The 21,538-nt window shown below is 34.5% G+C and overlaps 1 protein-coding gene across 3 annotated transcripts in view; it reads right to left on the bottom strand.

The window, feature by feature from the left end:
• LOC144980260 (GDP-D-glucose phosphorylase 1-like) overlaps positions 1 to 21,538 on the bottom strand; it is a 52,403-nt gene that overhangs the window by 27,614 nt on the left and 3,251 nt on the right. For all 3 annotated transcript variants that reach the window (XR_013646850.1, XM_078927892.1, XM_078927898.1), the window contains exons 2-7: positions 16,089 to 16,187; positions 11,400 to 11,516; positions 10,677 to 10,874; positions 5,352 to 5,453; positions 3,368 to 3,426; positions 2,843 to 2,945 (exon numbers count right to left, since the gene is read on the bottom strand). Coding sequence is in view for 2 of the 3 variants with exons in the window: in XM_078927892.1 (XP_078784018.1) it covers positions 2,843 to 2,945; positions 3,368 to 3,426; positions 5,352 to 5,453; positions 10,677 to 10,874; positions 11,400 to 11,516; positions 16,089 to 16,187 (678 nt within the window). In the remaining variant the exon portion in view is untranslated. The remainder of the gene's footprint in view (positions 1 to 2,842; positions 2,946 to 3,367; positions 3,427 to 5,351; positions 5,454 to 10,676; positions 10,875 to 11,399; positions 11,517 to 16,088; positions 16,188 to 21,538) is intronic.

The following is a 21,538-nucleotide window of genomic DNA, read 5'->3' on the forward strand; positions in this document are numbered from 1 at the left end:
CTTTGGAATTAATTTGCGTGTTGTAAAGCCGCCAAATTCCATCCCGTCTATACAATTACCTCGTTTACTGCCAATTTGATAACGCATTGAATTCGCCATGAATTAAATCTATCATTATTTCATACAGCTAGTCTACTCAAGACTGTACAACTTATAACAACATTTTCTGAAGTTGAAGGACAGGTATCGACATCGTTCAAAAATTTTGGCTAAATTCAAGCTATTATTGATGGCACTCACTGAATTATCAAGATTATTAAAACTGCTTCTTAAGAGATACAGAAATTTGGTGTTTTTTTGCGCTGCTTATACTATTATGACTAATATAATATTTTGACAAATTGAATACTAGTTATTTAAAACAAATAGTTACTGAGTGCTTACCCACTATTATAGATTGAAAAAAAAATGTAAAAAAGGCAAGACACACGTAGACACACAATAGACACACACACACACACACACACACACACACACACACACACACACACAAATCAAACAAAAGCAGGGAAAATACCAACAAATGAAAACAAATAAAAAAGAACAACAATAACCCCCCCCCCCCCCCCCCCCAGCAAAAAAAAACAACAAAAAACAAAAAAAAAAACAACAACAAAACAACAACCCCCCCCCCCCCCAAAAAAAAAAAAAAACCAAAACAAAGAAAACTTGCCGAATCTTCCTCTGTGCCTAGCCAACCCAAACTCTCGAGCAGGTATTTGAATGGGATACTTACCAATAGGAGAACACGACAATTGTTCCTTATAAGAAATCAATCACCATTCTGGAATAAAAATCATATCCCAGAAGAAAAAAACAAACAAAAAAAAACCCACGAAATTAACACACACACACACACACACACACACACACACACACACACCTCAAACACACATAACTGATTATTTGACTCACAAACAGAGGAGGTGGGGTTTGTGAAACATTTAAGACGATACGGATATATCATGTAATTACGTGGATTCGAATCCAGCTCAGTAAAAGCAAAAACGGAATATTGCCCAGCTTTAGTGTGAAGGACGAATAGTGCAAGCAACACTATTTGTCCGTACGTACGGCAACCACGGTTGATGCTATTCAACCTTAAGGACGAATAGGGCTACCCTATGATCTATCTTGAAGAAGGAAACCATAACCATAACAACACCGTCAAAAAACAAAAAAGGCAAGATGGCTTCATACAATGAGTAAATGCATGATTCGAGATTCAGTTTTTCAGACTTTTGGGCTGAAATTTGGTCTCCGCTCTGAATAACAAAGATAGATAGTAATCAAGGAGCAGATTTCAGATCCAACACCTGTGACCTCGGATGACAAGAGTAGTTTCACAATGGAAGGCACATCATCATCATTTGCAGAAATTACTCATTTTTGGATTTTCCCGACAGTCTAAAATTAGACTGACATAATCGTGGCAGATATCATGGATTACGATCTATTACTAGACTTTGGAGTTTCCATGAAAGATAATGTTGTAAGTTGGAAGATTGAAAACTGAAAATTGTTCAAATGTCTGAAATCAGCTTATGGGCTGAAAATTTTGCCTGTAATATAATCCAATTTCTTTCCTGAGCTATATCAATGATTAATACCTTCGAAATTGACCAAAAATCTGCCTCTATGGGAAAAGGATTTCATTTCAGCGCTGGGAACGGAATTTTTTACCAAATCCAAACGAACTGGATGAACATTTTTCATTGTTCTCTGATTAAAAGAGTAAATTTTGAAATTTATGTAGATATCAATTCTGTTGTTCTAAACCCAATAACTTTAAAACAATGATTTGATGAAGAAGCCTTATGTACCACCCTAACAGAGCTTACAATGGTTTGTCAAATGGCTTAATGTGTGATTTTGTGGTACCTACTAAGAGAGCCAGCTCCCAAATCACTGCTGCAGAAGCTGTGGACTATGAAAAGGAATGAATAAAAATGATAAATAACTAAATACCAAACAAGTAAAATTTCAGGCTCAAAACCCTTTTACAGCCAATATCAAAAACAATAAAAATAATAATACTTCATTTTAAAGCCAGACAGACGACAGCGAAGTATATGGCATGTCTTGTCCGCAAATAATAGGATCTTGAAATGTAAATAAATAGAAGCATTCACTTGACAAAGTGACAAATTCTGACCTTTGGACAAGAACAAACCATGAGCAAATGGATGTCCAGGTCAGATGCAGAAAGTGGCGATGGGTTGGCCATACCCTGCAGAAAGAGCCCGGTAATATAACCAAGCAGGCTCTCAAATGGAACCCACAGAGCAAGAGGAAACGGGGTTGTCCAAAATATACTTGGAGGAGAAACCTTCGCCAAGATTTGTGTGTCTCGAATCTTACCTGGAATGGGGCAAAGGTCTCTGCCAAGGACAGAAGAAGATGGAAGAGTGCTGTTGAGGCCCCATGCTTCGCCAGGAGCCAAGAGGCATAAGTCAAGGAAGTCATTCACTTGGTAATTAAAGACTTGTGCTGAATATTAAACTACGCCAAAAATTTGGTGCGTAAAAAAGATTAGACGAGTTGAATAATGGTAATGCTGTGTGTAGCCAATGTGATTGTAGTCTGAAATGTCCTTCCCAATGAATAACAATATCTGCAATGCCAGCACACAGAAATGAAATGCAAATATATCAGAACATTTGAGATTTCAAGATCTTATTACTTGCGGGATGACATGCCAAAACAGAGGACAGGGGAAACTTAATGTAAAATGCCTTTAATAAAAGAATACAGTTGAAGCACCTGGTAGCCAGCTCAAAACCCTGGACCTAATTAAGGTCAAGTTTAAAAAGTCTAAAACCAAAACAAAACTACAACTTACACAATGATGAACCAGCAACTGGTGTGGGATATAGATGATATGCCAGTGCTGATGATTGACTGATGCGTATGCCATAAGACTATTGAAGCCAACAGTAAAACCCCTAGAAAGATGAAACAAAGAGTAAATACAAGTCATCTAAAACCTTCATTGCAATGACGCATTAATCCAACATTACAATTAAATGAAAATAATAAGAACATATAGTGTGTGTGTGTGGTAAAAAGGCCTAAAATTGGTATATTCTAAGTGTGTAAAACAGGTATATGAAACGTTGCTGTCATAAAACCACTAATCTATATTATTAAAACAAAGAGCAAGTCTGTCGGTCTGTCTGTCTGTCTGTAAGTGTGTGTCGACTACAGAGAAAAAGAATCAAAACAATTTTATCCACTCAAATGAATCCTATGAATATGATTTGAAAAAACAACAACAAACAACCCATGCAGCAATGAAGAAAGAAAAAATAGATATCAAGAGTGCTGAAATCATACAAACACAATTCACCAATTTGTCATGACATACCTATGCCGACTTAGCAAAATAGTTTCAAGGGCTACTTTGAAAGATGTCTGTGTTAAAACCTAAGATGGAAACATAAAGACGCAATTTAAAATAAAAAGAAATAGAAGTCAACAGAAAAACCTTACTCCTGAGCCTTAAATAAAATTAACAATAAGGAAGAGTACGGATGCTATTAATATATATAAATAACTTTCATAAAAAACCCAACTACCTAAATTCCACTGATAAACTGGTTGTTCCATAGATTCAGATGATTACTTGGTGTATTCTTTAACATTTTCATTACTGTCTTCAAATTATCATTGTACATCTAATATTCTAGCAATGCAGATACTATTTTCAAGTATGAGTGAACTGCCATAATGTGCAAAAACTCAACATTGGACATATTACCCCCCTCCCCCCCCCCCCCCCCCCCCTAGTTTAGACTATTCTAACTCATATGCTAATTACAAAAAAAAACTCATAATTTGTGACTATTCTTGAAAAGATGAAATCATCAGCCAGGTGCTTTGAAAGATTAAAATCTTAAAATGCCATTGAACGATTGGTTAAAACCTTTTTAAAGCAATTATTTGACACATCATTTGAGTCTCTCCAAAAAAGGTCAAGACATTTTCAGGAAAGAATTAGCAGGGGTGTGTGTGTTTATAGATAGTTCGAAGATGACGTCACTCAGGCCTATGTTATTGTTTTTGCCATCCGCGTTTGTGAGTTGTTCTCACTAAACTGTATTAACCTGACTACAAATGTTCATGGTTATACACAGAGTTTGTGTGTTGGTCCGTTATACTTCCGGATGGCAATGTTGTGAACTCCTTGGCCAATCGCATTCTATCTATAGATGTCACACATCTAATATAACATTTAAAAATAAGCTTTTTTTCTGTCAAGGGGAGAGCCTTTACTACAAGTCGGATTCACTTCATACAAATATGTTTCATTATAAATTGCTTTTTTCCATTCCTTTCATGGAAACAGCCAAGATACTTCGACATTTTGAATATGCATTTTTATTTAAAGAAGAAATGTCAGTGTGGAAATTTGTATTCCAAAGATTCATTTCTAAAAATGTATTCGACCCACAAAAACAAATGTATTCCCAAAACAAACAAACAAAAAGAGACAATTTTTGTGTTAAAATACAAATTTGATTAATAATATTTTATAGCTTAACTCAATATTTTATTTGAATTTAACCGCATGATACAAGTTCATGGCTTCCCTTCTATACATCTAGCAATAGTCAGAAAGTTTGCAGAAATGATTGGCAATTTTGCGTTTTTAATGCCAAATTCTAAAAGAAATGGTGCTTTTTAAAGCTGTTTGGCTTGAAAAAAAAACTGCATTTGGCAATTTATTTTGGACAATTGTTTTTCTCGACTCACTGTTTTTCACATGGTTGATGACTTGTCATCACCATAGCCATTTAAGTACTTGCCAGTCATCAAACACAACCAGCCCCAAATTTTGTGACTATTTAGCAATATTTTTAAACACTTATGATAGGATTGCATTGCGACACCTGACAGTGCCATAGATTTTTTTTCAGTCGCCTTTATCAAAATCGTGAGTAATGCTCAGGATCTAATTGTTGAGGGTGACAGTCAAATACTTAAGATAACTATGGTCCGTATCCTATTTGTAGTCATTTGAAGAAAATAAGTTTATTCATATTACCATAGCAAGAGCATGCTGTAAATCATGATGGACAGTCTAGACCTTCCTACTTACATGAGCGAAACTCATGTATTAAGATATGTACGCTCATTTCATGCCAATTCAATTGAAAAATTTGGAAATTTTTGGTGACAAGTCTCCATCATGGCCTTTAAGATATTCTGTTGCAAAACACACGCATTTTGCTAATATACTATAAAATATATGGCAAGTATGACAAAATGGCTATAAAAGGGAAGAAGTATTAATTAAATAAGTTTTTTTATAAACATTGATACTTTAGATATATATTATGAATGTTTACCTGGGGGTTATTTAAATTTTTCTCTGGCACAAGTAGACAATGACCTCTATTTACAGGACTATTGTTGATGAGAATGGAAGTGACGTTTTCTGCCTTGGCAAACTGAAAAAGAAAACCATAATAATTACATTAGAAAACAAAGCATTTGCATTGAACACTAATGATATGATGCGGTGGTAATTTGATATAAAAAAGATAATGGGAATAGTGCAAAGTTTCTGTTAGATCAGGTGACATGCATGGGAAACTAGTTGTAAAGCATTTGTATCAGCAGCAGCAGCAGCAGCAGTAGTAGTAGTAGTAGTAGTAGTAGTAGTAGTAGTAGTAGTAGTAGTAGTAGTAGTAATAGTAGTAGTAGTAGTAGTAGAAATAGTAGTAGCAGCTGCGGCAGTAGTAATAGTAGTAATAGTAGTGGTAGTAGTTGTAGTTAGTAATTGTGGTAGTAGTAGTAGTAGTAGTAGTAGTAGTAGTAGTAGTAGTAGTAGTAGTAGTAGTAGTAGTAGTAGTAGTAGTAGTAGTAGTAGTAGTTGTAGTAGTAGTTAGTAGTAGTAGTAGTAGTTGTTGTTGTAGTAGTGATGACAATAATAATAATAATAATAATATAATAATAATAATAATAATAATAATAATAATAATAATAATATAATAATAATAATAACAATAATATAATAATAATAATAATAATAATAATAATAATAATAATAATAATAATAATAATAATAATAATAATAATGGACTCTTATAGAGTGCACAGTATCGTCAACTATGAGGCTCTTGGCGTTTTACATCAACACAAAATAATACAGCACTCTGCTTAATCGCACCCCCTCAGGAGTTTGGGTTAGAGTGTCAATTAAGGGGAGAACTTGAAAATAGCATCTAACACCAGCTTTCACGTGCCATTCATGTTGGACCTTCCCCTCTGAGTTTTCTAAAGCTTGGAAGGTTTTATTTTATTTGTTTATTATTTTTTTGGGGGTTTCTTTATTGTTTGTTTCTTGGGTTTTTCTTTCATCTTTTCTTTTTGTTTTTTTCTTTTAAAAAAAGTTTTATGGAGAACAAAATGTGACATTACTGTTTGTAGGAATTGGAATTGTGAAGCGTTGATTGCTTTCTATTCTATCTCCATTCTCGCCAATGTTACTAGATCAACTGTCAAGCATTCTTCTTGGATGAAGTGGTGTAGTTTGTCCATTATGTCAAGTTTTTTAGTGTTTGTCAGGGGTGGTGTGTCACATTCCAATGACTCATCCTCATCTTCATTATCCAGGTGTTGTCATATGTGTGGCTGAATAGAGTCCCGTAGATCCTGAGATGTCAGTCACTGCTGATGGGTACATTGTTGTACAATCAAGATGGAATCAAGGTGTAGTGATTAGCAGAGAAGGTGTGCAATTAAGTGGGGCGATTTTAAAGAAAAAATTCCATTTTTCGAGAGTGTTTAGCATATAAGCGGAGTGTGCGATAAACTGATGTGCAATTTAGTGGAGTGAAATGTATCAAAGTAAATACATGACACCAAAAAAGAAATGTTTTCAAGGATTTCTTGTACACGGACAATGATTTGAACTCCCAGATGCTCTGTGGTATGGTGTTCCATATAGACGGACCAAAATGAGGACATTTGTTCCTGCCTTTGTCTGAAAGCATGGTAGCTAAACGGGTGGTGTCATTGAAGGACTGCAAAGATCGGGTTGTCGTATATCTCTTTAGGAGTTCTGTAAGGTAGGGAAGGGCTATGTTTTCCAGACAGTGATAAAGTATGACACATGCATTGAATTTGACCCTTTTCTCAACAGGCAGCCAGTGTAATCTTTGAAGGAGCAGTGTGGGCAGTTTTCGATTGACCAATCTGGTAGCATTATTTTGGATCGTCTGCATAATAATAATAATAATAATAATAATAATAATAATAATAATAATAATAATAATAATAGTAATAATAACGATAAAAATTATTATTATTGCAGAACTAATACAAATGCCACAGAAGCGCTTTAACCTGACCTCGTGCACCACATGACCTTAGCACACATTTCACCTCAGTGGATGTTTGGCATTGGAAGTAGTTTTCCATGATATAAATAGCAGATAAGCAGTGGCAGAATTTAGTGGTTTTAGTAGTAAAACAGCAATAGTAAAAACATACAGTGGAACCTCCCGATAACGACATGCCACGGGACCTAGTTTTTATGTCGCTATCCGGAGGTGTCGTTATTTAGAGGTTTTTTGCAGACAAAGTGGGCGTGGTAAGGCCCGCGGGACCAGTTTTTATTAACATTGACAAAACAAACGAAACATTGTAGTGTTTTCCTCTTAGAGGGTTCTTGTGCGTGTGTCTGGATGAGACTTTTAGGTGATCTGAACTGAGTACACTGATAGTGTGCTCCTAGAATCTACATCTGTTCCATATTTAAACCATTCCCTTTTGTCTTACTTTTTCTTATGTCATTTCAATTGTAAATCTAGAATGTTTTTTACTCTCCAATTTTCTTCCTTTTTACTGGCACTGATATGACATAGATGTGTCACAAGCGCTGTAAAACCATTTAAAACAAACAAAAACAGGTAATTCAGACGCTGTGAGTTAGATAAAATTCCTCATCCTCTTCCTCCTCCTCCCACAAAAACACTACTACTACTATACTACTACTACTACTACTACTACTACTACTACTACTACTACTACTACTACTACTACTACTACTACTACTACTACTACTACTACTACTACTTCTTCTATCACCACATAATATCACATTTTCCAAGATTTTGTGTTTACTTGCTTACACTTATACCTTGGTTTTTATTTATGCATATCAGCCAAGATTCATCAAAAAAAAGCTGCGTTCTCATTGGTTTCAAAAGCTGCTTTCTCATTGGTTCAAGCAGGATTTTAAAAAATAAACTTTGAGTACTCATACTCGGTATTTTTAGTATCAGATATCTACGAAAACTGCCGAAAATCGCCAAAATGATGTCGTTATTCGGAGGTTTTATCAAAAAGTGCGTCTTTATTTGGAGGTTTTTTTTACTGATCTTAAATAGAAAAAAAATCGGGACCACGGGTCAATGTCGTTATCAGGAGGTTGTCGCTATTCGGAGGTGTTGTAATCGGGAGGTTCCACTGTATTTTGTTCTTTTATATGGTGGAATATTCACTAAATATGCTCAAAGTGCTTTGATAGACACTCTAAGCCAACAAAATGTAGGACAAGACATAATACCTGTAAGCGCTATTTCAATTCTTTTCCAAAGAGAAGACGCCTCTACATATAAATATAGTCATGTGCAAAAGTTTAATCTTCATAACATTAGATAAAGACCAATCATTATTACTTGTTATACATCAATGAAAAGATTGTTCTTTTTTCGAAGAACCGTAAGTATGTTCATCTCAATGCTCTTTGTAAAAGGAAATTGAAGGTTTAAGCAATGACACCAAAAATTGAGTTTGCAAATTTACACAATTCTATTAATACTTTGAGTGCCTTCCTTTCACTAAGTGCAGGGAAATTACTCGCCTTCGCATGGAAAAAGTGAACTGTTCAATTGGTTGCAGTGCAAATATCCCAGATAACTTGAAGAAGCTTGTATAAATCAACTCCGTTTTGATAAAGATCAAGACGGCATACTTCTTTCTTCGTATTATCCCACTTGCCCTCAATTTAATTCATGTCAGGACTGATTGGTGACCACACAAAATTGCCTAAAATAATCATCCTCTTAAAAATCCTGGGTAATTTGAGCCCTGTGCTATGGTGCATTGTCATGCATAAAAACTGTTGCAATATCATTTTCTCAACAACAACAAAAAAAAAGAACAATGAGTTCTGAAGGATATCCTTAATGTAACAGTCAGATGACAACCTGCCTTCTATACTCACAAGGGATTTCTTTTGGCCTCCCAGAAGCTACTCCAAACTGCCACAGAACCATATCCCTTATTTCTGATCTGAATAATATTTTCTTGCTGAAAACGTTCACAAATTTTCCTGTATCAAATGTTATGTCTCTCAGCTGAATCAGTCTCAAATTATGACTTGTCGATAAACAAAACATTTGCCCATCATTCCTGCGATCACCTAAGATGTTAATATGCCAACTTGAAATGGTTTGTTCTGCGCAAATCGATCAATAAAAGTCTTTGTGATGCTATCAGTGCTCTTATTCAAATAGATTGCAGCTTGCGTCAAATGATGAACGTACTGATGCCACTCTCTCTAACTGTCGAAACAAATGAGTTTAAAAGACTTTTTTAATGCTGTTGCATAATATTGAAATCTTCTATGGTTGTTTCCTTTAGACGAGCTGTTATTCCAACGTCTTAGGTTCTGCCTGTTTCATAGTACCTCTAGCTTAATTTGTAAATAACCTCCCTTGACCAAATATGAGTGAACAATTTGCAACAGGCACCACCACGGCCTGAACAACACTTAGTCTAGGCATGCTTTTTGTTAGTGTTAGTGACGGTTTACTTACTATTAAAGAAAATTCTTTTACTGATATTTTTGACATTTTGTTAATCAAATAATGTAAATTCAGGTATATTTCAAGGTGATTGAATATACAAACAGGTGTAAAAATCCTGTCATTTAAGTGCATCCAATTGCCTGCGGCATTGGTTTCCCTAAAATTCTTACCAGCACATATTTTTTGCACAGTCGAAATCTTGTTGTTTCAAATTCTACTTATTGTATCTTTTGATTTGTTTCAAAAATAGCGAAATAATGAACCTTTCAAAAGATATATAACGTAACGCAATGCTTTGATTGTCTCAAAAGATATAAAGGAGGATATAAGTGTGAACTTACTTTTGCACATATATGAATAAAGACTAAGTAAATCGCCTTTTCCAACAACTTTGCACCATCCACAGTGGGCTCGAATCAGGGATCTTCAGGTCAGAAAACAAATGTCATACTACAGGACCACAAAGCCTTACTAATATAAGTGGTAGTTAAAATAGAATCAAATGCTTCAGCAATACATGAGAGAAAAAAAAATAAGTCATTGAGTATTGGAAACCTTGCTACAAGCGATTGGGCTCTGGTGGTTCCCTATATTTATTAAAAATATGGAAGAATAAAGGGGGATTTAAAAACATATGTTGTAGCTGACTCTGTTATATCATAGCCTGTTATATGGGGTTTCCAATATAATGTTTCATATTGTCATCATCTCATTTATCTTTAAATTACCATAATTCCATTTCCGTTAAGTGAAAAACAGTATTCACCTGGTTTAGTCTATCATTGTAATTTGTAGTGAATTTAACCAAGAAAAAAATAAATTTTCAATAATAATAAATATTCTAATACTCACATTGTTATTTTCATGACTTTCATCATGCAGGTTATTTACATCAGACGTAGATGAAGAATTTGGTGTAGAGTATTTAAGATCAAAGATGATTTCATTGGATTTGACCTTATTGAAATTGAATGCATCAGGGTTCACTGGCTGATTAATGGACATTACTTGTTGAGGCTTTCGTTTCTCAACTTCACGAAGTACATTTAGCTGTGACAACAAGGATTGTATAATCAATTTTAGGGGATATATGAAAATCATCTCAACTGAATTAATTCAAAGTAAAGAACATTCTGACATGAAAGGGATAAAAATCTCTTCAAAACTAATTAATCAATAGCAACAGATAAATATATAAGGTGACTGGATTTGATAGATCGGCTGATTATCCTGAAGATGAGAAGAACATTTATTTTGGACATTGTTCGTACATCATTTAAAATCTTGTTTATTTGATTATGTTTTGAAAAGACATCAATCTATCTTGATACCTGTTCTGATACAATTTAAAAAATGGCGAGAATACATTCAATCAAATCAGCAGCATTAAAAGCCTTACCAAAAACCAAATTTGAATCAGTAAAAATCAAAGTAATGAACTAATGTTAGTCATACAGTCTAATAGAATAATTGTAACATGAATTAATAGAAATCAGAAAAATAGTATCACTATAAGTTATAAGTTCCTTGTGTTTTGGCATAAAACAACTAAACATAGAATGCATGCAAACTTACAAGAGCTACATATTTCTTTGTCCCGGGTATTGTACGAATTTGGACATGATCTACGTTGTATCGAAAGGCACCATTATCCATGGCTGCTTGCCATCGCTGTAGAAGTTGCTTGTCAAACTTGATGGGGTAGAAAATGATAAAATTGCAAAAATTCTAAGAATACAGAAAAATCTATATAACAAGTTTTATAATCCTAAGATTGTTCTTTACCAAAGCTATCATAATAAATTTCAATATCATTACTTATTTACATTTATCATTAACTTGTATTATCATCACGTTTTTACTCTTTAATTATCATTACTAATTTTGGAAGAATGTAATGCACAATGCAATTTTCCTTGTTAGACTAATAAAGTTCATCTTATCCTATCTCATTTCAACATTATAACAAAAGTTTTATATGTCAATACTTTTGTTTGCAATCAAATTGATTGCCACAACATTTTCAGGGAAAAAGTTTTCCCATTTTTACTCCTGTACAGGAAACATTAAATGGTAAAAGGCTAAACAAGATTTCTATATCAAACAAAATATTTTTGTTTAAAGTTGAGAAAAATCAATCTATGCACAACACAATCTCCTATACTGAATATGTAATTTTAGCTTTAGTCATTGCCATTCCTTCAACTGCATGAGAAAAATATTGACACCTGCTGAGCAGATCATGACTCTTGAAAGCACATGTGGGCAAGACAGGTAACGTTTGATCAACAAAAATTATTTTGGTTAAGGTGTTATAATTAGATATATCCAGATGATAAATATCACAATGTTAGAACATGCATCCCACAATAGTTCAAGATATTGGGCTATTTTCAGACTTTATGTAATAATTCATGGCCGAAGCTTGGGTGGATGCTTTTAAAGATGTTTCCTTCTTCAATCTTATATTTTTTTAATTGCTGAAGACATAACCTGCAAGTCTGAATGTTGCAATCACCCACCAAATATGTATGCTCTATACACTTAATGAGATATCAGGAGAATTTAAAGTAAACAAGAAGAATAAGCATTTTTTTTTTAATGATCCAAAAACAATTACGAATTAAAATAATGGTGGTAGTTGCTAGTGTGACATGTATGACAAAACATGTAAGAGGCACTAAAAATTTCACAAAAGAACTCTTTCCACTTTACCTCATTATGTGATTCACCTTGAGCTTATTCCATTTTTAAACATCTAATTATTCACATCATATCGAATTCAAGGGTGTGGAAGGTAATTCAGATTTTAGTACCAAATGGTAATATCAAATCTTTACTTACTCGGTAGTAACTAGTCATATTTGTTTAATATTCACGAAATAAATAATGATTATCAGAGTTTAAGTTGATTTAGGCTTTCGCCAATACATCACAAAATTTGATGGCACATACATCAGAAAAGAATAAAGTGTCTAATTATGCAGTCAAAGCAATGTTATACATGTATAATTTGCTCAAAACAAAAGTAATGCAACATTGTCTATCACTACTTAATAATATAAAACTTGAATGATGATGGGGTCAATCTAATATAATAACACTGGAGGCATTACGACATTGAAATCATTTGAGTTGGCTCTCAAAACACTGAGTAGATAGCAACCAATTTTTTCAAGATATGTCTGTATGTATAGGAGTGTGTTTAAGACTCATAATATTCAATTTTAGCATTTTCTACAATAATTTAAAAAGGAGGAAAGTGTAATGGTCCATCGGCCAAACTCAAACCAAATATAAGATAAAAATATCATAATTACGTAATTTATGTAATATATTAATACCTCTTATGTACATCCATTCTTATCATGAAAGATAGGACTTTTTACCATCTACCTTAAGGGATTTAGATTAATTTTTGGTCAAAAGGCTAGAAAGAGTTTGTTTTTACTTAGAAAGATGGCTACAGTGTCTTTGTTACTGCAACCTAGTGGTTATGCAGCTTAGAAAGAATACTCGTGAACCTTTAATAAATTGTAAAACTTAGTTTAAAAAAGGTAAAACGAGCAAGCTAGGTTGATCACCCTAGATCATTCCTTGTAATATATCAAATATTATCTTTATATAATCATATTACTATACAAATAAAAATAGAAGGAGGATTGAGAGAGAGAGAGAGAGAGAGAGAGAGAGAGAGAGAGAGAGAGAGAGAGAGAGAGAGAGAGAGAGAGAGAGAGAGAGAGGGGGAGAGAGGGGGAGAGGGGGGGAGAGAGAGAGAGAGAGAGAGAGAGAGAGAGAGAGAGAGAGAGAGAAAGAGAGAGAAGTAATAACCAGAATAGTTAATCAATTCATCTTTAGTTAATTAGAAGGAAGCTGTAATGACTATTTTCAAACACACCCATAACTTTTTAGCTTACCACCCGTATTATCATCCTATATAATATAGTTGTAAGCCTCGCAGTCTGAATGACGCTTGCTGAAAATTGAGTGGTTCAGCCACAGAGTTTTAAAAATTACAGAAGTGTAGCTGCTCTCTCCATCCATCTGGTTAATTGTTTCCATTGGTTGGTCACAGTCATGGGCCAGAGTTTTGAGGCTGTCAAGATCTTGTTGTGACTTAAGTAGGAGGGCACTGTAGTTTTTATTAGTTCTTCAAGGATTAATTTGGCCTCATCTGAATTCAGAAATTTCTGATATGTAGAGAGATCCTGGTTCAGTGTAGTTACTATTGATGTTGGTGGTCTCCCTACATATTTGTTGCCAAGTAAGAAATATTCTGTCATTGCAGTTTGGGCTGGGATGTGATCTTCTCGATGTAAGATGTGACCAAAAAGCTTCCATCGCTGTTCTATTATTATTGTACTTGGGCGTTGGACCCTGGTTCTTTCATAGAGAACAGTATTTATAATTTTCTGGTCAATAAGTGGCGATTACGCGATGCAAATGTTTGCGGTGGTATGAATCGAGACTTTCTAAGTTCTTTTTTTGTGAGGCCTCAGGTTCCACAATTATATGTCAATATCGGAATAATCAGTGCCTTGTAAATCTGTATTAGTTTATTCTCGCTGATTATGTTATTTTATTCCATAGATTTTGGAGTTGGTTGAATGCATTAGTGGTCAGCTGCTTTCGGTTTCTGATGTCTTCATTTTCGTTGATCAAATTGCCTAGTTTACGTACACTTTTCCATTCATATAAATTCCTATTGATTTTTGTATATTCTGTTTTGGATTGATTCACTTTTAGATTTCATGCTTCTAGGGTAGTTGATATTATTGGCATGTATATTTTCGCTTGATGCTCTGATTCAAAAGATAATGTCTGCATCATCTGCGTATATCAATTCATGTGTAATCTTCTTTGTTGGTGGTAATTTCGGTCTTAATTCTTTAATGGCCGATTCGAGGTACATGAACAGAATTGGACTCAAGTTGTTTCCTTGAGGGCCTTTCTTTTTATTAGGGTTGTTTAGCAGAATGAGCTTTCCACTTCCAAGATTGAGAACTTGTTTTGTCTTAAATATCTTATTATACATATCAGCCAGTATTTGCATGCCTTCGTCATCAAGACTCTCTCCTGGTAATCTGTTGTTTTTGAGCTTTTGTATGGCTTCACTTATTTCTTGGGGCATTATAAGTATCTCAAGCTCTGGATTGGTAGACTCGAATGGTTCTACTTCTTGAATACCCTTGTATTTCTCAGTGTAGTACACGCTTATTGTGTTTATAATTTATATATCATTACTAAGGTCTTATTACATTTATCTTTGATTATAAAACTGTTATGCATTTTCTGCTTTTCGATTGTATTCACCACTTTGAACATTTTCAAACTGTCACTTGTATCATTTATTTCTGTCCCAATCTCATCCAATTTCTTTTTGTGATTATCTATTGATTGAGATTTAATTTTAATTTTAAGCTGGATTTCATTTCTTTGTTTCTTCATTTTGTTCTTCACATCCACATTTGAGCAGCTGTTGATGTCAAGTCTCAGTTGTTTTTGCTGCTGTGATAAGTTATGCAGCATAGGACAGTAGTCTTGTTTTTGTGCACTACTTCTCTCAGGAGTGCTGTTTCCCTGCTCATCAGTACACATTGGATATAGCTACTTAGAAAAAAATAATCTGTATCCATTTTTCCCCATCCTTTCCCTTTTGACCATATACTCATCCAAGACCACCACCGGAAGTGTCACTTTTGACATTTGTCGGCGGTATGTCTAGATATAAAATAGGAGTGTCATCAAAATTCATGCAATTGAGCACAGGTGTCAAAATACGGCACAAGACATGATGGTGATTTTTCTGCGGATCTACTACTTAAAGACCTGAGCTTTTATCAGAGGAAAATGTTTGACTCAGCAAAATTATTGGAAAATTTCTAAGAAAATCCCCAAATCCAGAATTTTGTAAATCTGTGGATGATTATCGATACTGATATTATCTAGAAATGGACCTTTTTTTCAGTTCAATAACCACCGGTGTATGGTAGAAAAGGTTCACATATTCAACTCCAACTTGTTGAGTGACAGAGATATTTTCATGATAATATTTCCTATTATTAAGACAATCTTCTGTTAGATAGTCTTTTGAAATCACAATTTACTAAATATTTCAAAATCATGTATACTTTTGGCCAATATGATGTTACAAACCTTTTCACTTCATTAAAAATGTTGCAACTAGCTCATTGATTATTGTGTGTTGTAATTCATATCAAAGACACCCTACACTCAAATCTGAAATCTGATAGTATACACTACCTCACTTTCTTGTGGTGCCAACTTGTCAACCCATTGAGCTGTTTGGTGAATAAAGTCTAATTCACTATAATTATAACGAAACAGCACAGGCGAATCCATCTGTAATAAATCAAAATATAATAAGGAAATATTGGTTTAAGGGTAAGGAATGATTTAGGATAATTATACAGTTAAAAAATACACTATATATTTATGCATGTTTATTTGCTTTTGATAAAAATACTACATGGTGTTCCTGTGGATTTGTGTGTGTGTGTGTGTGTGTGTGTGTGTGTGTGTGTGTGTGTGTGTGTGTCTGTGTGGGCTATTGTCTTCTTCTAATTCATCCTTTTTAGTTATAAATAATAACGTGAAGTTGAATGTAAGCTTCAATTTAATTACAAAAACAGATCAAATGAACGTTTTGGGTTTCCCATTTATCAACAAAACAGGATGATAGAAACACCACAAATGAATGAGGTGATGTGGTAGTGGCGTAGTTAAGATGAATAAACAAAACATTGGTTGGCAGGAAATATTATGCTCCTTTGAAAGCTCCTTTGAAAGGAAACACGAATTAAAATAGAATACTAGATATTTCTAAAAAGTGTGCAATTAATTAAGTGAAAAGAGGGGAGGCGGGGAGGAACTGTGTAATGCAGTTTAGAAAGTGAAATATAAAATGAAATATAAAAACGTGTAGACTATTGTTGGAAAAGAAATATAATGGGATTGAAAATAAATACAAAAAATAATAAATAATGATAATAAATAAGGGATGTCGGTATAAGTATAATCATTAGTGGCAGCAGCAGTAGCAGAAGGAACAGTAAGTACTTTTATTATTATTATTATTATAATTATAATTGTTATTATTATTATTATTATTATATTATTATTATTATTATTATTATATTATTATTATTATTATTATTATTATTATTATTTATTATAAGTAGTAGCAGCAGCTGAGAGAGAAGAGAGAGAGAGAGAGAGAGAGAAGAGAGAGAGAGAGAGAGAGAGAGAGAGAGAGAGAGAGAGAGAGAGAGAGAGAGGAGAGAGAGGGACTTATGTATGTGCTAAGTTTGTGTTATTTTTAAAATTTTGTTTTACAAAGCTGTGACCTAACAATAATTACCTCCTGAGACAACAAAGATAATTATTATCATTATCATTATAATTGACTGATAAATTTTATACAAGATGACAAACTGGTCATGGAAAAAAGGCAAATACAATGCAGCACAGAAATCCTGAACACGTCGGGACTGGGACTATTTGTTCGAGAATTCTGTGTTAAATATTTACAAAGAATAAGAAGAAAAATGTGAGGGTGGTTTTGGTAAGGTCTGATTATAGTGAGATATAGCATTTAGTGTGTCTTGTCTAATTCAGAGGTGGAATAATAATCCCCATTACATGTGCTATAATAAGAAGATAAAGCCAGCACATCTTATATTGTTGATTACACACACAGCACACGACGTCTTTAAATTTGAATCTGGCAACTAATAACTATCACTCTTCACTTATCTCCCTCACATCTCTCCTCTCATTATTCCCACCCCCAATCGTTTGTTTGACATGATGTAACAGTAACAATATCAGGCCACCACTGCCTCACGAATTAGATTGGGACGTTGTGTGCGTAAGAGTCTGGTCAAACTTGCTTAGCTCACTCCCCACCACAAATACACACACACACACACACACACACACACTCACTCACTCCAAACAAATACATGCGTAACATATCAATTAACACTACATCACATGGAGACCAGCTTCTGATGGTCTAACACTACAATTTTATAATGATCTGTCCAGGCGGTGAAATTGTTGCTGCACTTGTGTACTGTTGCAAATCTGCCTGGTAGCTTCATCACAAAACAATGCTCAACTAGATGTTCTGTGGTTTCAGGTTCTCATCAACAACAAATACATATGGGACAGATGAAAGGCCCCAAGTGATGAGACTTAACCGCCGTCAGGCATAATCTCAACCTCAGTTGATCTGCCACCACCCAGTGCCTCCTCTTGCTGGAACAGAAGCCTGGCAACTTCTTTGTTCTATGTTCCTGCCCTCATGAGGGACCAGATTCGTCCAACTTGACTTCCATCTTGTATGTGCAACACTGTCTTCATTTTGTTAAGCCAGTGCCAAGTAATTGACACTATGTGCATAGACTTGTGAAGTTTTACATTAACCATTTCAACGCTTTTGCTCCTATCCCACACTAGAGCACAATACTCCGCAGTGGAATAGCCGAGTGCCAGGGCAAAAATCCCTAGGAGTGCCGGATCAGTGCCTTAAGTTGTTGCCACCAGCTACCTCAGAAGACTATTGTGTTTCTCTATCTTCCGGGCAACACCTTCAGGATGGACCTGATAGGTAAGGCTGCAGTCCACAGTAACCCAATGTTTTTCAGATACCGCTCATATGGGAGAACCTGACCCCCGACAAGGATGTTCAATTTCCGGGTATGCCAGCCACTGCATTGATGGAATGCCGTGGCTATGGTTTTTGAAGTGTTCACCTTCAGGTACCACTTGTTAAAGAAGCATTTGAGTATGCTCTTGAGATGCATCCAGATCTTACTCAGACCTGGCAACCCTTCACATTCTAAAGGTGGAATCAGAACATCAGAAAATAAGAATTTGAGACAAAAAAATAGGAATTTGTCACCAATGGATAACTCCCTATCAAAATTTCCATCAACCTTGCAACCAAACACATAAAGACAGTATTCAGGCACAGCTGGCAAAACTACATATCAGATGCATTGGGTAATGGACTGGGGAGGGTGGGGGGGGGGGGGGAAGGAAGGAGGAGGAGGCGTGCAATTAATTTTCCTACTTAGCTTTTGGCAATCATTAAAAAAAAAAAAAAATGCCATACCCTGTCAAATGTATTCTGGAAGTCTATGAAATTGTGAAATAGTTCTTTATGGTGTTGAAGGAATTTATTAATACACTTGCACAAAACTAGATCCAACAGCTATGTGGGCCAAAGTCTGCAACTTTTTAGATTTCTGTCTAATTCTGTTAATCTCTCTCTCCCTCCCCCACCTTCTTTTTTTTGGTGCTGCTTCTGAATGAGATTTTAAAAATTAAATGAATTTTTTAAACCTCAGATTCTCGTTTGATTTTTATATATTTGATTTAATTATTTTGCTGTGGTTAATTTCTCTCTTTAAAAAAAAATATTATTTGTTTATTTTGTTGTGGTGTTTTCTCTCTGAATATATAGTACAGTCCACTCCGGATAATCGCAACTCGGTTAATTGCAACTTTCAGTTAATCGCAACATTTTCCAAGAAATGGAATTAATTCTATATGAAAGTCACTGGTTAATTACAACAAACTTCGGTTAATCGCAACAAATTTTCAACATCTAGATGAGGCAAATTTAAGGAATCGATCAAACAAAATCTCACGATTAGATTTCATCATGAGTGAAATCGTAACAAGTTGAAGACTCAAGAGTGGGTGGGGTTTAATACTACATTAGTATGTCACCACCCTATTAAAGACAAAATAGGCCAGGCTTTGCAGTTCGGGTTTGTGCGGTCATTTGTGGCCATTAGATATGAGGTGAGTGGGCTGGGCATGGTTTAGACACCAGGTAGATGATGATAGTTGTGAGGAGAGACTGAGCAATATCCTTTGCTTTGAAATTGACAACTGTGCGTTGTGATCAACGTGTTTGGTGAGAGCTTATTGTCTCTCATCACAGCTAATCTCTTGGACAGTTACAAATGGTGAGAACAAAAAGTGAAAGCGAATCCAATCTTAAGATGTCGGCTTGCCTCAAAGCTGTTTTTGCTTGTCAAAATCTATACAGGTCTGGCATATGTTTTTTTTTTATTCTAATCAAATTGCTCAGTCTGTGGTGGACTCAGAACAATGTTTACAACTTCTGACTTGAGTTTAACATATTTGTGTAAAATGTTGCAATTTGCAGACAGAAAAATCAACTTCCGTTAATTGCAACTTCGGTAAATCGCAACATTTTCGCTGATCCCAGGGTGTTGCGATTATCCGGAGTGGACTGTACCTTCTGTTTCTAAACGAGGGCTTATTTGTGCTTTCCTTTTTAAAAGCTCAGCTCAATTACTGAGAAAGATGCATTTCTCTCTCTCTCTCTCTCTCTCTCTCTCTCTCTCTCTCTCTCTCTCTCTCTCTCTCTCCTCTTCTCTTATCTCTCTTCTCTTTTCTCTATATATATATATATATATATATATATATATATATATATATATATATATATATATATATCCTTTCTTTAAAAAATATAGCATTGTGGAGAACATTGTGCTTATTTGAGTCAATAAAAAAATTGATATGGCGCACAACTCTACTGAAAGATTTGAAAATTAGAAATGTATTTTTTACAGATAGATAAACAGATAACTTGATTTCCTTTTATAATTAAAAGTCAGTTTGAAAGTTCGTTGAGTCAAACAGATATCATAAAATATATCTACCGACGACACTTGACTCTCAAAATCAACTAATTTTGACACTGTAAAAAGTTGCCAATTTGCGTCATCTATTTATGACATCAAGTATTATTATTACTTCCGTTGTGTTGTTGATGTAGCGGTGATCAGTGTTGTTATGTAGTAGTATGTTCTAATTGCGTGTATGTTTGTGTGTGTGTGCGTGTGTGTGTGTATTTGTGTGTGTGTGTTGAGTGTGGTGTATACATGTGTGTGTGGGTGTTGGCATTTTTCAGCAAATCGTGGCATTCATAGTGATATTATTCACTTGATCACATGAGGGTATTTCAGTCGCCATTTTGATTCTTTTTTTACTATTAGGGTTAGCTCGAGATCGAAGGATTTTTTTTCTATTAGGGTTTGTCATAAGTCTTAGTAAAGGTGCTAGGATGTTTGTTTTTCCATAAGTTAAGTAAAGGGGAAACATTCCGAAAGCTCCTACATCCCCAGTATTCTTTAAATTTGTATTTTCACCATTGATATTTTGTCAGGCATTTATTTATTCAATTTGTCATTATATAGAAGTATTTTAAAAACTCTAGAACAAACCTTGATAGATTTGTGAAAGTTTAAAATTTCCTAATTTGACCATTGTTTTGATTTTCGGCCGCCATTTTGATTTGTTAAGTATTGAAAGGTAGTGCAAAGCAGTCCGAGAGTTGTTTTTTTCTATTAGGGTTAGCTCGAGAGGTTAGTCATAAGTCTTATTAAAGGTGCTAAGGAGTTTGTTTTTCCATAAGTTAAGTAAAGGGGAGACATTCCGAAAGCTCCTACATCCCCAGTATTCTTTAAATTTGTATTTTCACCTTTGATCTTTTGTTAGGCGTTTATTTATTCAATTTGTCATCATTTTTTCTATTAGGGTTAGCTCGAGATCGGATGATTTTATTTTCCTATGAGGGTTAGTCATAAGTCTTATTAAAGTGCTAGAGTGTTTGTTTTTCCTATTAGGGTTAATTAAAGGTACTA

The sequence above is a fragment of the Berghia stephanieae genome, chromosome 1 (genome assembly GCF_034508935.2).
Source record: "Berghia stephanieae isolate SIO BIC M18660-M18661 chromosome 1, UCSD_Bste_1.3, whole genome shotgun sequence".
Lineage (NCBI taxonomy): Eukaryota > Metazoa > Mollusca > Gastropoda > Nudibranchia > Aeolidiidae > Berghia > Berghia stephanieae.